The following is a 15,861-nucleotide window of genomic DNA, read 5'->3' on the forward strand; positions in this document are numbered from 1 at the left end:
TCAACTACCCTGGCCAGCAAGATCTCCGGATCTGTCCCCCATTGAGCATGTTTGGGACTGGATGAAGCGTCGTCTCACGCGGTCTGCACGTCCAGCACGAACGCTGGTCCAACTGAGGCGCCAGGTGGAAATGGCATGGCAAGCCGTTCCACAGGACTACATCCAGCATCTCTACGATCGTCTCCATGGGAGAATAGCAGCCTGCATTGCTGCGAAAGGTGGATATACACTGTACTAGTGCCGACATTGTGCATGCTCTGTTGCCTGTGTCTATGTGCCTGTGGTTCTGTCAGTGTGATCATGTGATGTATCTGACCCCAGGAATGTGTCAATAAAGTTTCCCCTTCCTGGGACAATGAATTCACGGTGTTCTTATTTCAATTTCCAGGAGTGTAGATGTACATAATATTTAAATAGCATTATACTTCTAATGTTATGTACACAAAATATTCTTTTGTTACAGATATCAATATATGAAATGTAACACCACTCAGGGATTAGGCCTTAAGCCTTCGGCACATGGTCTGTGCTGTGTAACGTCAATGTTGAGTGTGCCGAGTTCAAAGTGATGCTTAATGCTCTGAAACAATGGGACTTGTGCATATGGTACGTGGCCCCTATCGTGGTATGTGTGATTGCAACACGCTACTGTGGCAGTTGTCGGCTGTGTCTGACTTTTAAATCACACTGTTTATGAAATGGTAGGGCATAAAATTCCCATATTATCTCTATTACAATGTATTTTTCTCCCATGTCCATACGCTAGTCAGGTTGTGCTGTCTGCAGTATACAAAAATAAAAACTTCAATAACCATGAAAATGTTATAAGGTAAAAATGGAAGTACAATGTCCAGTCAATGACGACATCGGCTTATAAAAATTCCACTACAAATAGCGTGATACAAATTTACAATAGTTCTCCACATTAGATAAATATTATATCATCATTTTTCACTTTTTAGTAAAACCCTAAGGTTATTCTTATTTATCACTGATACTACTCAGTAGCAGAATGTCTACATCTGAATTACAAAACTTAAAAAGAAAAAAAAAGAAGGGCAAAATATCTTACTGTAACTGGTACAACGTACCTTTTAGATTAAGCCAACTGAACAATCTCACCCCTCAGAAAGAGTGCCTTTATATATACATTACATAGAATATTATAGTTTAATACAAACTAATAAGGAAGTGTTGGAACCTACTAAAAAAGAGAAGGTTAGAAGAAAAAATGTTTGAGTTTAGTGGGATGCAAACCACCAACCCTACAACTTTTCGCTTGAAACCGTAACACTACTCATTACAGTACGGTGATCTCCTATATTGAGCGACTATGTCTAGCTTGTTACCATCCCCAGAAAGCTTTAACTGTCTCATGGCACTAGATCCTGGCTGTGACTGATGAGATTGTGGCCAGGTGTGTGCAAGTTGTGCTTGTACGAATGTATGAGAGTGCTACTGCAGAAGAACTTTGTCCAAAAGCTTTAATATTTTAGTAGTCTTTTCATTGTGTCTGTTTGCAACTCAACACCTCATCTATATGGTGAACAGCAATCTATCCATACCATATTTTTGATGTCTGCTTGTGTCTGTATATGTGTGGATGGATATGTGTGTGTGTACGAGTGTGTACCCGTCCTTTTTTCCCCTTAAGGTAAGTCTTTCCGCTCCCGGGATTGGAATGACTCCTTACCCTCTCCTTTAAAACCCACATCCTTTCGTCTGTCCCTCTCCTTCCCTCTTTCCTGACGAAGCAACTGTTGGTTGCGAAAGCTAGAATTGTGTGTGTATGTATGTGTCTGTTTGTGTTTCTATCGACCTGCCAGTGCTTTCGTATGGTAAGTCACATCATCTTTGTTTTTAAACATACCATATTTTTGTTATATATGAATATGTAGACATTTATTTTTGTGTCCCCTGCATAAAATGCCACTGATGCTGGGCCATAAGCTCAAATACCAGTCTAGCAATAAGGTATCCGACTGTTTTTTGGAAACTGTCTTAATGGTGAATCATGTTCTAACATGGTTTTTTCCAGTCTTTAGTTTCAGTATTCTTTATAAATATAGAAATGAAATTCAAATAATTTGAATTCCCACAAAAACACTCCATTAGAGGCATGTTATGCCTGTGACACCGCTGGCTAGCTCGCTGCTAAGGCTAATCCACAGTGGTCTTATTTTGGAATTTATGTTTCAGAAAATGGGTTACAAACAGAGTGGTCTTACCTAACCTAACCTAACCTAACATTGTTTGTAACCCATTTTCTGAAACGTTGATTCCAAAATAAGACATCACTGTGGATTAGCATTAGCAGTGAGCTAGCCAGTGATGTCACAGGCATAAAATGCCTCTAATGGAGTGTTTTTGTGGTTGTACTGTACCGGCACATTGCTACCACGTTGACACACAAATTCACTACCTTAATTAAAAGTGAACTGCACTGTGAAGTTAACATCAACTTATCTCCAAGATATGCTCTCCCACTCTTACAATGAAGGATAGCGTCAATCAACAAAATGAAACTCCTAGCGAAATTTGTCATTTTACCTAACTACATCTCAATTAATTGGTAGCTCAGTTGTTATAGTGCTGAACTGTCGAATTTTATAAGATGATGCCCATACATCTCTGGTTCAAATCTAACACAAAAGACTTAACTTATTTGTAAAATGACTTTACAGTCTACTGCTTACAGGTACTTACATCTGCAATAGCTGTTCACACACATCACGTTTGGTGAGATGTAATGTGACCACAAACTTTTTACTTTATTAGAAACTATGTTTTTGTCTTTGTGCTGTCTAGCTAGGACCCTTATTGTTAAAACCTTTGCAGTTTCATCGCCTTACATAAAGAGGAAGTAAGTCTGCTTCAGATGCTAACATTACTTTACACTCACAAACATCACAGCCCTTATGTTTGTGTAACCTCCATGTTGTACACTTTATATCTCCTGTATAATCTCATTGTACTGTGGACGCATAGCCATAGCTTCACTATTAGCAACACTTCACAAAAAAGTTAATGGTTTGTTCACAAAGTAAATGCATTTATCCTCTGTTGTCCATTTCTCAGAGTATGACTAATGTGAAGCTATTTATAATACATCCCACAATCTAAACAACTGCTACAATCAGTTCTTGCTAATGCTATTTTCGTATTTCATGTAAATACTTTTAAAAAATACATGACCCTTCTAGGATTCAAACATGTAATCTCTTGCACTACAGTCATATGCGTTATCCATTGCACCACAGAATCCCTGACAGATGCCCCTTCTCGTCAGAGTGTCTTCTACACAGGTATCATCAGCACTAAGTTTTACCAAGAATAATTTTTTTGTGTTTTGGTTCGTAGCTCATGACTGATATTCAACAATCTAGTTATAATGTATGGACCGATTTGCAAATGTTCTACAATTCCTTAGTTTTGAGCGAGTTTAATGTATTTTTTGGTATAGCGTTGTCTTACTCCTAGGCTGTGACTTTACCAGAGCATCAATTTTTTAAGCTTTAATTACATAAAAATGACAGACATTTAGTGAGAATACTGACCGTAAATGCTATTTAAATGTTATACTCAATCATAATAACAACCATCTGAACCATATTTTAACACAGGAAAACACCCTATCAAATATTTTTACGTGTTGCAGCACGTGGGTTACAGAAAGATTTATTTTAACCAATACTTACAAGCTGTGGAGAACTGTGTATACACAATTTTGATGCAGTGAACGGTTACCTCTACTGATTCAACTACTTAAACTTATCACTTTACATTATTTGAACTTTACAAAATAGCCCAAGATATTTATTCCAGTTATGTCAGCAGTTAAAATTTAAATGTGGTTTCACATCACAAACTGATGAAATTTTAATGATTTGCTTCTCCTTGTGAAAATAAGGGGTCCAAACTTTCGCCAAACATCTTGAATTTTCTGACCCCTTAAAATTACAGTTATGTGAATACATAAAAATCACATAGCCTACCTTATTTTCAGTAGCCAACCTGGTCACCAATTCTCTTTCCTCAAGTGCTTTTTGCTCATCAATTTCAGCTGATTTCCTCATAACAGCAGCCATTTCACAAATCTTATTAGACTGTTCACAAATTACCTATAATGCAAAAATTAAAAAATTCATTAATACCTTTGTTTTCTGAACATACAAGAGGGAAGCAATGGAACGAACATTTTGCCCTCTCAAAGACATATTACTTGCCTGTAAATAGCTCTGGAATGGAACAAAATTAAATATAATATTATTTTGCTCCACAAATTTATACTTTTAATTCTTAAGAACTCTTTGTTAAATGAAATTATGCTGCTGATTGTGTTTGGGCAGTTGGAAATGATGTGTACTACAATGCTAGTCACTTGAAATAGAAACATGCACATGTACATGTACATTCCAGCTTTGGAAACCACATCAGTGACCCGAGGGGGGAGAGGGAAACTAAACTTCACCCAACAAACTAACTACTAACAACAGAAATAGTTTTCTCAAACCAATGACACAGCACAACTGCTTTCAGTTAATGACTGAATTTTATCTGCAAAGAGATGTTGTCCCTATGAGATTCTAGTATCAGGAATACTGTCCAACTGTTCAGAAATCATTTAGGCAGGTCCTTTTTGTAATAGCCATAGCTGAAAGACACAGATAGATTACCAGAACAGATATATATAAAGGTGAACTATTAAACAGTTCTATGAACACACAGTCTATATAGCATTTTGTATATTTTAATTATCAGTTTCTGCCAAATTAGACCATTTTCATGCATAAAATACACGACAATGGTAGCTACCACCAGTGTCAGCTGCTGCATGTTACAATCATCCGGCCTACAATTCTTTGATGTCAATATGCTTAGGTTTCTGCAGGAAACATCCCTGCTTCTTGGCTACACAGTATTCATTTTAAGTTAACACCCCCTTTTCAGCTGGTGATGCACCTTGAAGGATGAGAGATACTGGTTCACAATCACATGAAGAGAGAAGGTATAAGGTCATCGACAGGTGAAAATGCATTTCGATAGCACAGTGCCTGGATCAGCACAGACTGAGATAAAAGTCACAGGGTGAGCTACTCAATACACACTGAGCTCTTTGGACACCCCCTTCATCCAATGAGAAGTAGCAGTATTAATTCCAGCTTGATTTAACTCTTGCTTGCTCTAATAAAGCTAAAGAAAATATAAACATACTAAATTGTCCACATCAATGAAGTGAACTTTTTGACACTTCACAGCACTTTCTGCATAAAAAATTTGATAGTTATGTCTATTTTTCCGATTTATGTTTTAAAGATAATACACTCTCAATGTGAAAAAAAAGTGATGCACCACGAAGGAATTATCCGAATTTGATGGAAATTGGTAAATGCGATTTACACATACAGACAAACAAATGATTACACAACATGTTGTCTTACTTTTTTTTTTGCCTCTTTTTTTCCTCAACTGCAGAAATGGTGAGATGACAGTACTTCTTCACAACATACAGAAATGTGAATACGTTTAGTGTTAGTGCAAGTGCTGTGTGTTAAAATGTAACACATATACACAGAAGAACATAAAAAATAACATAAACAACAAAAAACCTGACCACTAAAGATGCTTTAGAATAAAGCAAAACACATTCGGTAATAAATCTTATATTACAGTTGCAAAAGACAGTATTCAACCCATACATAATGATTATAATTTCACAAAATTCAAGAGAAAGAGCTTCACAAATTGAAATAAACTTAACTCCTCCAAACAGGCCTTGGAAGGCCCATGAAGTGGTAACATCGGTTCCTGTCATATCACCGAATTTACGTGCTGTTGGGCTTGGCTAGCACTTTGACAGGTAATTGCCTGGCCTGCCAGACACTGTTGGTATGCAGGGTGCACTCAGCCCTTGTGAGGCACATTGAGCTACTTGACTGAGAAGCAGCGGCTCCTATCACAAAAACTGACAACGGCTGGGAAAGCGGTGTGTTGAGCACATGCCCCTCCATATCCACATCCAGTGAAGCCAATAGGCTGAGGATGACATGGCAGTCTGTCAATGCCATTGGATCTCCACAAAGTGAGCAAGTCAGTGATGTGTTGGTCTGCCTCTGCCCCTTATGAGAGCAGTTCCTCAGCTTGGTACTGATCAACAGAGTTGTTGGATGTCAGGTGACAGCCAGATTGGTACTCTACCACTGCCCAGAGCGTCTCCAAGCATTTATTTGGCCTGGAATCTCATTGACTAGAATAGAATTGTATTCAGTGATGAGTCCCACTTCAGAATGAGCCCCAATGATCACCTAAGATGTGTGATGACAACCCTTATGGCTATGGATACCAACATGTCATCCACTATACTGTCTGCTAACCAGGAGTGATAGTCTGGGATGCAATTTCTTTTCATAGCAGGACCCCTTTGGCTGTCTGGTTGTCATCCACGGCATCTTTACAGCACTGTGGTACGTTGACAATATTCTACACCCTGATTTTCGTTGCCCTTCACGGCAAGTCATCCTGGGCTTACATTTCAGCAAGATGATGACCGCCCGCACACAGTGAGCGTTTCTACTGCTTGTCTTCTTGCTTGCAAACCTTATCTTGGCCAGCAAGGCCAATAGATCTCTCCCCAATTTAGAATGTTTGGAACATTATGGGCACTGCCCTCTAACCACCTCTGGACTTAGACCATCTAGGTGCCAACTGGATAGAATTTGTCACAATATCCCTCAAGTGGATATCCGAAAACTATCAGTCAATGCCCAGCAGTGTAACTGCTTGCATAAGGGCCAGAGGTGGACCCACACATCACTCACTTGCTCAAGTTGTGATGCTCTTTCTCTTGAATAAACCATCCAATTTGTCTCAAACTGGTATCATTTGTCTGTCTAAATATGTGAATCACATCTACCAATTTCCATCCTATTCACATAAGCTCTTCATGATGAGTTGTTTTGTTTTTATTAGAGTGCATTATCACATCACAACCATGCAAGATCAAATCAAAAAGCAGGGCCATCAATGAAGTCCAACACACTGCACTGAAGCACATTTATTACGAACACCAACATATACGAACACCAACATACAACCAAAACAGACATGACGTCATGGACAGAGAGTGCTGGTATTTCTACAAATCCTGAATATGGCAGAATATGCAAACATCAGAAACAAGAAATTTTTGAAAACCTTCCAGATAACAAATAATAACTGGTGGTCATGTCTGAACTTGTGACCCACTGCTTCCTAGGCAGTAATGCTAACCACTGTGCCACATTGCATGTACCAAAGCTTGCAGTATTGCTTCCTCTCCCGCAAAAACAGTGACCCAGTGTTTCAAAAATTCTTATTGGAGCCAACTACAACATCTCGTCAATGGTCTTCTGTGTCACAGTACTGGCAGATTCTCAGGTTCTGGTGATGGTGTCACATCCTCTTTATCATCAAAAGCATCAGAGGTAATCTTGTATCCCCCCACCTTTTGAACAAAAAGCCCCCGTCGCTGTGCTTCAGGACTGTAGTAGGGATTCATATGCAGGATGTGGATGTTGTCTCTGTGCTTTTGTCTTCTGGATGAAGGGTCACGCTCCTCAATTTTGTGCGCGACATCCAACAAATGCTGAAGGATACAATATCCCCCCTCCCCCAAAGTAGTGCTTTAGCAACTCTTCTGATAGTCTCAGGCATAAAAAAATCATATCAAGTGGCCTAGACTGTACCTCATTGGCCACTGATTGGTGTTATAGTGCTCTCCGCCTTCCTCCTGAGCAACTACGATGTGTATGGAAGCCAGCTGTCTTGCTTCTTCACTCCTGGTGATGAGATGTTTCATTTTGCCATCCTGAACATCATTTGAAATGAATATCAGAACACATGCAGCCATCATTTTTACATTTAATTTATTTATGCAACCAGTTTCGGTGTTCCATTACACCATCTTCAGGTCTCTCGACCAACATAAATTGGCATGAAAACCTGACTATCATCGGTTCATGAACGAAGGGATAGTTTTGTGTAAACCAGAGATCAACAGACACCAGTTATTTAATACTGGCTCCTTTTATGACTGCACCTGAGAATGGATTCATCCAAATTTGTTGGTCGAGAGGCCTGAAGTTGGTGTAAAGGAACACAGAAACTGGTGCATAAATAAATGCAAAAGAGATGGCTGCACTTTTTAATTTTCATTTCATACTGAACAGACTGTACCTCATTGGCCACTGCTTGGTGTTATAGTGCTCTCCGCCTTTCTCCCAGGCAACTAGGATCTGTACGGGAGCCTGTAACCTTCTACTACAAGGACAGACAAACAAAGATTTAAGCATCACTTGGTTGAAACAGGAACACTGTCATTTCAGCCTCACGAGAATTGAGCAGAAAAATCACTGTGAAACCTGTATGTTTTTCATTGCTGTATTGTATGCGAATGTCAGGACTGGCAGTATTGTATAGCAATATCTCTGTTTGACATCAATACACATTGAAAACATATCCATCAACGTTTCATTAAAGCATTCTGTACGTGGCCAACATTTGTCATCTTGTGAGTGATGTTAGAACAAGAAATTTTTCTCATACTAGTTTCGGTGAGAAAACTTTTCCACTAACAGAGATCATCACACAGGGTGCTTCATGCTTCAATATGGTGTCTTTTATATGGAATTCCGCAACTTCCAGAGCTTCAGCAGTCAGCAGTCTGTGCAGATTATTATCTATCAATTCCCAATTTTTGACTTCAGGAACAACATCAATACACCGATTCCAATTCAGTAGAATAGTGCAGCTGCAAGCAGAATTGGTATTAGATCCCATGGAGGTAATTGCAGCATGTGCTTCCATCACTGGCATTGCTTACAGTAGCTCAGATAGTGTCTGACGGGTTGATGGGGACCTTGTTGGTCACACGCAAATGTGATTTTACCAAGATCAATGGCAGTCAACTTGGTCCAGACCAACTACTAGTAAGCGTTCCAGCTTTTATGGTGGAAAGCAGTTGGTAGATGGTGGGCAGCAAGTGGTAGGAGTTTTAAAAACATTTTCATTAGGTTTTCCAAATGTTTTGGTACTGAATTGTGAATTGTGGTTTATTAGTCTCATAATGTACGTAACCTAAATCATTCGATTCAGGTACAGGAGACACGTCAAAATTTTGGTAAAGCTTTCCATATACATACAACACCTGATTTTAACAAATGGTATCATAACAATAATACAATATAAAAATACATATACAATAAAAAGCAAACAATTAATTACAACAACTTATTTTAACAAATGGTATCATAAAAATAATACAATTTTGTTACACTTACAATAAAAGACTAACAATTAATTACTCCTTGCTCAAATTATCATGTCATCCTTTATGAATTCTTCTACTGAATAGTAGCATTTATCCCACAGAATCTGCTGTAGCCTTATTTTTAGACTCTCTGGCTTCATATTATATATATATCTCTGCCCAAACTCCCTGCCTTTACAAATGTCTGCTTGTGTCTGTGTATGTGCGGATGGATATGTGTGTGTGTGTGTGTGTGTGTGTGTGTGTGTGTGTGTGTGTGTGTGTGTGTGTGTATACCTGTCCTTTTTCCCCCCCCTAAGGTAAGTCTTTCCGCTCCCAGGATTGGAATGACTCCTTACCCTCTCCCTTAAAACCCACATCCTTTTGTCTTTCCCTCTCCTTCCCTCTTTCCTGATGAGGCAACAGTTCGTTGCGTAAGCTTGAATTTCGTGTTTATGTTTGTGTGTATCGACTTGCCAGCGCTTTTGTTTGGTAAGTCACATCATCTTTGTTTTTAGATATATTTTTCCCACGTGGAATGTTTCCCTCTATATATTTGTCTGCTTGTGTCTGTATGTGTGAATGGATATGTGCGTGTGTGCGATTGTATACCTGTCCTTTTTTCCCCCTAAGGTAAGTCTTTCCGCTCCCGGGATTGGAATGACTCCTTACCCTCTCCCTTAAACCCCACTTCCTTTCGTCTTCCCCTCTCCTTCCCTCTTTCCTGATGAGGCAACAGTTTGTTGCGAAAGCTTGAATTTTGTGTGTCTATCGACCTGCCAGCGCTTTCGTTCGGTAAGTCACCTCATCTTTGTTTTTATATATAACTTTTCCCACGTGGAATGTTTCCCTCTCCCTCTCCCTCTCCCTCTCCCTCTATATATATATATATATATATAGAGGGAAACATTCCACGTAGCAAAAATATACCTAAATACAAAGATGATGTGACTTACCAAACAAAAGCGCTGGCATGTCGATAGACACACAAACAAACACAAACATACACACAAAATACTAGCTTTCGCAACCAACGGTTGCTTCGTCAGGAAAGAGGGAAAGACGAAAGGATTTGGGTTTTAAGGGAGAGGGTAAGGAGTCATTCTAATCCCAGGAGCGGAAAGACTTACCTTAGGGGGAAAAAAGGACGGGTATACACTCGCGCACACACACACACATATCCATCCACACATATACAGACACAAGCAGACATATACAGAGGCAAAGAGTTTGGGCAGAGATGTCAGTCGAGGCGGAAGTGCAGAGGCAAAGATGTTGTTGAATGACAGGTGAGGTATGAGTGGCGGCAACTTGAAATTAGCAGAGATTGAGGCCTGGTGAATAACGGGAAGAGAGGATATATTGAAGAGCAAGTTCCCATCTCCGGAGTTCGGATAGGTTGGTGTTGGTGGGAAGTATCCAGATGACCCGGACGGTGTAACACTGCGCCAAGATGTGCTGGCCGTGCACCAAAGCATGTTTAGCCACAGGGTGATCCCCATTACCAACAAACACTGTCTGCCTGTGTCCATTCATGCGAATGGACAGTTTGTTGCTGGTCATTCCCACATAGAATGCGTCACAGTGTAGGCAGGTCGGTTGGCAAATCACGTGGGTGCTTTCACGTGTGGCTCTGCCTTTGATCGTGTACACCTTCCGGGTTACAGGACTGGAGTAGGTGGTGGTGGGAGGGTGCATGGGACAGGTTTTACACTGGGGGCGGTTACAAGGGTAGGAGCCAGAGGGTAGGGAAGGTGGTTTGGGGATTTCATAGGGACGAACTAAGAGGTTACGAAGGTTAGGTGGATGGCAGAAAGACACTCTTGGTGGAGTGGGGAGGATTTCATGAAGGATGGATCTCATTTCAGGGCAGGATTTGAGGAAGTCTTATCCCTGCTGGAGAGCCACATTCAGAGTCTGATCCAGTCCCGGAAAGTATCCTGTCACAAGTGGGGCACTTTCGTGTTTCTTCTGTGGGAGGTTCTGGGTTTGAGAGGATTGGGAAGTGGCTATGGTTATTTGCTTCTGTACCAGGTCGGGAGGGTAGTTGCAGGATGCGAAAGCTGTTGTCAGGTTGTTGGTGTAATGGTTCAGGAATTCCGGACTGGAGCAGATTTGATTGCCACGAAGACCTAGGCTGTAGGGAAGGGACCGTTTGATGTGGAATGGATGGCAGCTGTCATAATGGAGGTACTGTTGCTTGTTGGTGGGTTTGATGTGGACGGACGTGTGAAGCTGGCCATTGGACAGGTGGAGGTCAACATCAAGGAAAGTGGCATGGGATTTGGAGTGAGACCAGGTGAATCTGATGGAACCAAAGGAGTTGAGGTTGGAGAGGAAATTCTGGATTTCTTCTTCACTGTGAGTCCAGATCATGAAGAAGTCATCAATAAATCTGTACCAAACTTTGGGTTGGCAGGCTTGGGTAACCAAGAAGGCTTCCTCTAAGCGACCCATGAATAGGTTGGCGTACAAGGGGGCCATCCTGGTACCCATGGCTGTTCCCTTTAATTGTTGGTATGTCTGGCCTTCAAAAGTGAAGAAGTTGTGGGTCAGGATGAAGCTGGCTAAGGTAATGAGGAAAGAGGTTTTAGGTAGGGTGGCAGGTGATGGGCATGAAAGGAAGTGCTCCATCGCAGCGAGGCCCTGGACGTGCGGGATATTTGTGTATAAGGAAGTGGCATCAATGGTTACAAGAATGGTTTCTGGGGGTAACGGATTGGGTAAGGATTCCAGGCGTTCGAGAAAGTGGTTGGTGTCTTTGATGAAGGATGGGAGACTGCATGTAATGGGTTGAAGGTGTTTATCTACGTAGGCAGAGATACGTTCTGTGGGGGCTTGGTAACCAGCTACGATGGGGCGGCCGGGATGATTGGGTTTGTGAACTTTAGGAAGAAGGTAGAAGGTAGGGGCGCGGGGTGTCGGTGGGGTCAGGAGGTTGATGGAGTCAGGTGAAAGGTTTTGTAGGGGGCCTAAGGTTCTGAGGATTCCTTGAAGCTCCACCTGGACATCAGGAATGGGATTACCTTGGCAAAATTTGTATGTGGTGTTGTCTGAAAGCTGACGCAGTCCCTCAGCCACATACTCCCGACGATCAAGTACCACGGTCGTGGAACCCTTGTCCGCCGGAAGAATGACGATGGACCGGTCAGCCTTCAGATCACGGATAGCCTGGGCTTCAGCAGTGGTGATGTTGGGAGTAGGATTAAGGTTTTTTAAGAAGGATTGAGAGGCAAGGCTGGAAGTCAGAAATTCCTGGAGGGTTTGGAGAGGGTGATTTTGAAGAAGAGGAGGTGGGTCCCGCTGTGACGAAGGACGGAACTGTTCCAGACAGGGTTCAATTTGGATAGTGTCTCAAAGGCTGAGCCACGTGTGAAAGCACCCACGTGATTTACCAACTGACCTGCCTACACTGTGACGCATTCTATGTGGGAATGACCAGCAACAAACTGTCCATTCGCATGAATGGACACAGGCAGACGGTGTTTGTTGGTAATGAGGATCACCCTGTGGCTAAACATGCCTTGGTGCACAGCCAGCACGTCTTGGCACAGTGACTAACACCAACCTATCCGAACTCCGTAGATGGGAACTTGCTCTTCAATATATCCTCTCTTCCCGTTATCCACCAGGCCTCAATCTCCGCTAATTTCAAGTTGCCGCCACTCATACCTCACCTGTCATTCAACAACATCTTTGCCTCTGCACTTCCGCCTCGACTGACATCTCTGCCCAAACTCTTTGCCTCTGCATATGTCTGCTTGTGTCTGTATATGTGTGTGTGTGTGTGTGTGTGTGTGTGTGTGTGTGTGTGTGTGTGTGTGTGTGTGTGCGCGCGCGCGCGCGCGAGCGCGAGTGTATATCCGTCCTTTTTTCCCCCTAAGGTAAGTCTTTCCGCTCCCGGGATTGGAATGACTCCTTACCCTCTCCATTAAAACCCAAATCCTTTCGTCTTTCCCTCTTTCCTGACGAAGCAACTGTTGGTTGCGAAAGCTAGTATTTTGTGTGTATGTTTGTGTTTGTTTGTGTGTCTATCGACATGCCAGCGCTTTTGTTTGGTAAGTCACATCATCTTTGTTTTTAGATATATTTTTCCCATGTGGAATGTTTCCCTCTATTAATTAATATCATTAATTTGAACCCAACAATTACGTTTGTTATTGTCACTGTTGCATTTTGAAATCCTTTCTGTCGTCTTATTTTCTCTTTTTGTTTTTGCCGGTAGTTTCACTTTGTATTCACCTTCTCCTTTTTACCATAATCTACTATACAATTTTATCCCGCCTATATATATACTCAATAATACGTCACCCACTTCCAAACCATAACAAAAAAATTTTTTTCCGCTTTGAACACTGCCGCTGCTATAAAATCCACCGTTTCTAGTCCACAAACAGTTCCTTTCACCTATTAAACAACCATTTCGTCTAGTTCTTATAACTTTCGCTTTATTTCCATCTCCGTTTTTCCCACATCACTGATAATTTTAGCCGCTTCCCACAGGTTTTAACGTCATTATTTCTTCGCCAGACAATTGTTAGCCTCATTCTCATAATCTGCCACCACAAAACCACTCTTTTTAATACATTTACACGCCGTTTTTTCGAAATTTTCTCGAATCTCTCCATCCTTTAACGTGTTTTGGCGGCAACATAACCACCTAACCTTTGTGCACATCATTGTCTACCAACCCAAGGTCACCACAGGATCAACATAGCCCAGCTTTATCCAACACTTTTCGCCTTTTTTCACAACAGATCTCCAGTTACTTTCTCCAGTTATTTTCATTTTCATTTCAACCTCATGTTACACTTTCCACCTTCTAATACCATGTCACCCTCACAACATCCCCACAACGACCCCATTAAGTTTTATTTACATTCCCTCCGCAAACATGCCTTCACTCTAGCCAGATTACGCTCGCATATTTTATTTTCTCAGGCTTGTATGACATTTGGCATTACCCCCAAAGGCCTCACACTTAAAGTTCCCATCTCTGGCTGCAACCCTTCTTTCCATCAGTCCCTATACCAGTTCCAAACTGAACAATCCATTGCCCTCACCCACCTAATCCTTCACCTACACATCAACTCAGCCAATGAACACACCCGTCAACTCCTATCCTTAATAAAAGTCCTCAATCTTTCCTCTCCCACATCCACACCGGTTGTTCAGAGCATCCTCCTACAGGCCAACCGCAAATTAGAACAGCATGCCACCCTTCACCTCAAAAAACTATCCAATCTCCTGGTTTCCCACCTCCAGAAAGGCAACTCACTCACCCTTCACAACCTTTCCAGCAAACCTCAACCTCCTCTCATTGCACACAAACCCAGTCTCTACCATCTACTCAACCTCCCACTTCCAGCTCCACTCCCTCCAAAACCTCAAAATTCCAATCAACACAATCTGGAACCACAACACCCTAATTCAGTAGTTAACCTTTCCTCCAAACCTCTCTCCCAATCCGAAACCTCTGTCCTATCCAAAGGCCTCACCTTCAGCCCCACTCCCAGATTCAACCAAACAGCCCTCGTCAAAGACTTACTGTCCTACACTCGTACTCTCTGCTGGAAGTATCACTTTGCCATGAAGAAAAATGATCCTAATCCTACTCCTAACGATCCAACTCCCCAAGACACTATCCAAATTGAACCCTGGCTGGAACAGTTCCGTCCTCCGTCACAGCGTGACCCACCTCCTCTTCCTCAAAATCACCCTCTCCAAACCTTCCAGGAATTTCTGACTTCCAGCCTTGCCTCTCAATCCTTATTAAAAAACCTTAATCCTACTCCCAACATCACCACTGCTGAAGCCCAGGCTATCCGTGATCTGAAGGCTGACCGATCCATCGTCATTCTTCCGGCGGACAAGGGTTCCACGACCGTGGTACTTGATCGTCGGGAGTATGTGGCTGAGGGACTGCGTCAGCTTTCAGACAACACCACATACAAATTTTGCCAAGGTAATCCCATTCCTGATGTCCAGGTGGAGCTTCAAGGAATCCTCAGAACCTTAGGCCCCCTACAAAACCTTTCACCTGACTCCATCAACCTCCTGACCCCACCGACACCCCGCGCCCCTACCTTCTACCTTCTTCCTAAAGTTCACAAACCCAATCATCCCGGCCGCCCCATCGTAGCTGGTTACCAACCCCCCACAGAACGTATCTCTGCCTACGTAGATAAACACCTTCAACCCATTACATGCAGTCTCCCATCCTTCATCAAAGACACCAACCACTTCCTCGAACGCCTGGAATCCTTACCCAATCCGTTACCCCCGGAAACCATTCTTGTAACCATTGATGCCACTTCCTTATACACAAATATCCCGCACGTCCAGGGCCTCGCTGCGATGGAGCACTTCCTTTCATGCCCATCACCTGCCACCCTACCTAAAACCTCTTTCCTCATTACCTTAGCCAGCTTCATCCTGACCCACAACTTCCTCACTTTTGAAGGCCAGACATACCAGCAATTAAAGGGAACAGCCATGGGTACCAGGATGGCCCCCTTGTACGCCAACCTATTCATGGGTCGCTTAGAGGAAGCCTTCTTGGTTACCCAAGCCTG

The 15,861-nt window shown here is 42.2% G+C and overlaps 1 protein-coding gene across 2 annotated transcripts in view; it reads right to left on the bottom strand.

The window, feature by feature from the left end:
• LOC124622642 (FGFR1 oncogene partner 2 homolog) overlaps nt 1-15,861 on the bottom strand; it is an 84,960-nt gene that overhangs the window by 14,672 nt on the left and 54,427 nt on the right. For both annotated transcript variants that reach the window (XM_047148421.1, XM_047148419.1), the window contains one exon: nt 3,996-4,121. In XM_047148421.1, coding sequence (XP_047004377.1) covers nt 3,996-4,121 — 126 coding nt within the window. The remainder of the gene's footprint in view (nt 1-3,995; nt 4,122-15,861) is intronic.

This window comes from Schistocerca americana, chromosome 7 (genome assembly GCF_021461395.2).
Source record: "Schistocerca americana isolate TAMUIC-IGC-003095 chromosome 7, iqSchAmer2.1, whole genome shotgun sequence".
NCBI lineage: Eukaryota > Metazoa > Arthropoda > Insecta > Orthoptera > Acrididae > Schistocerca > Schistocerca americana.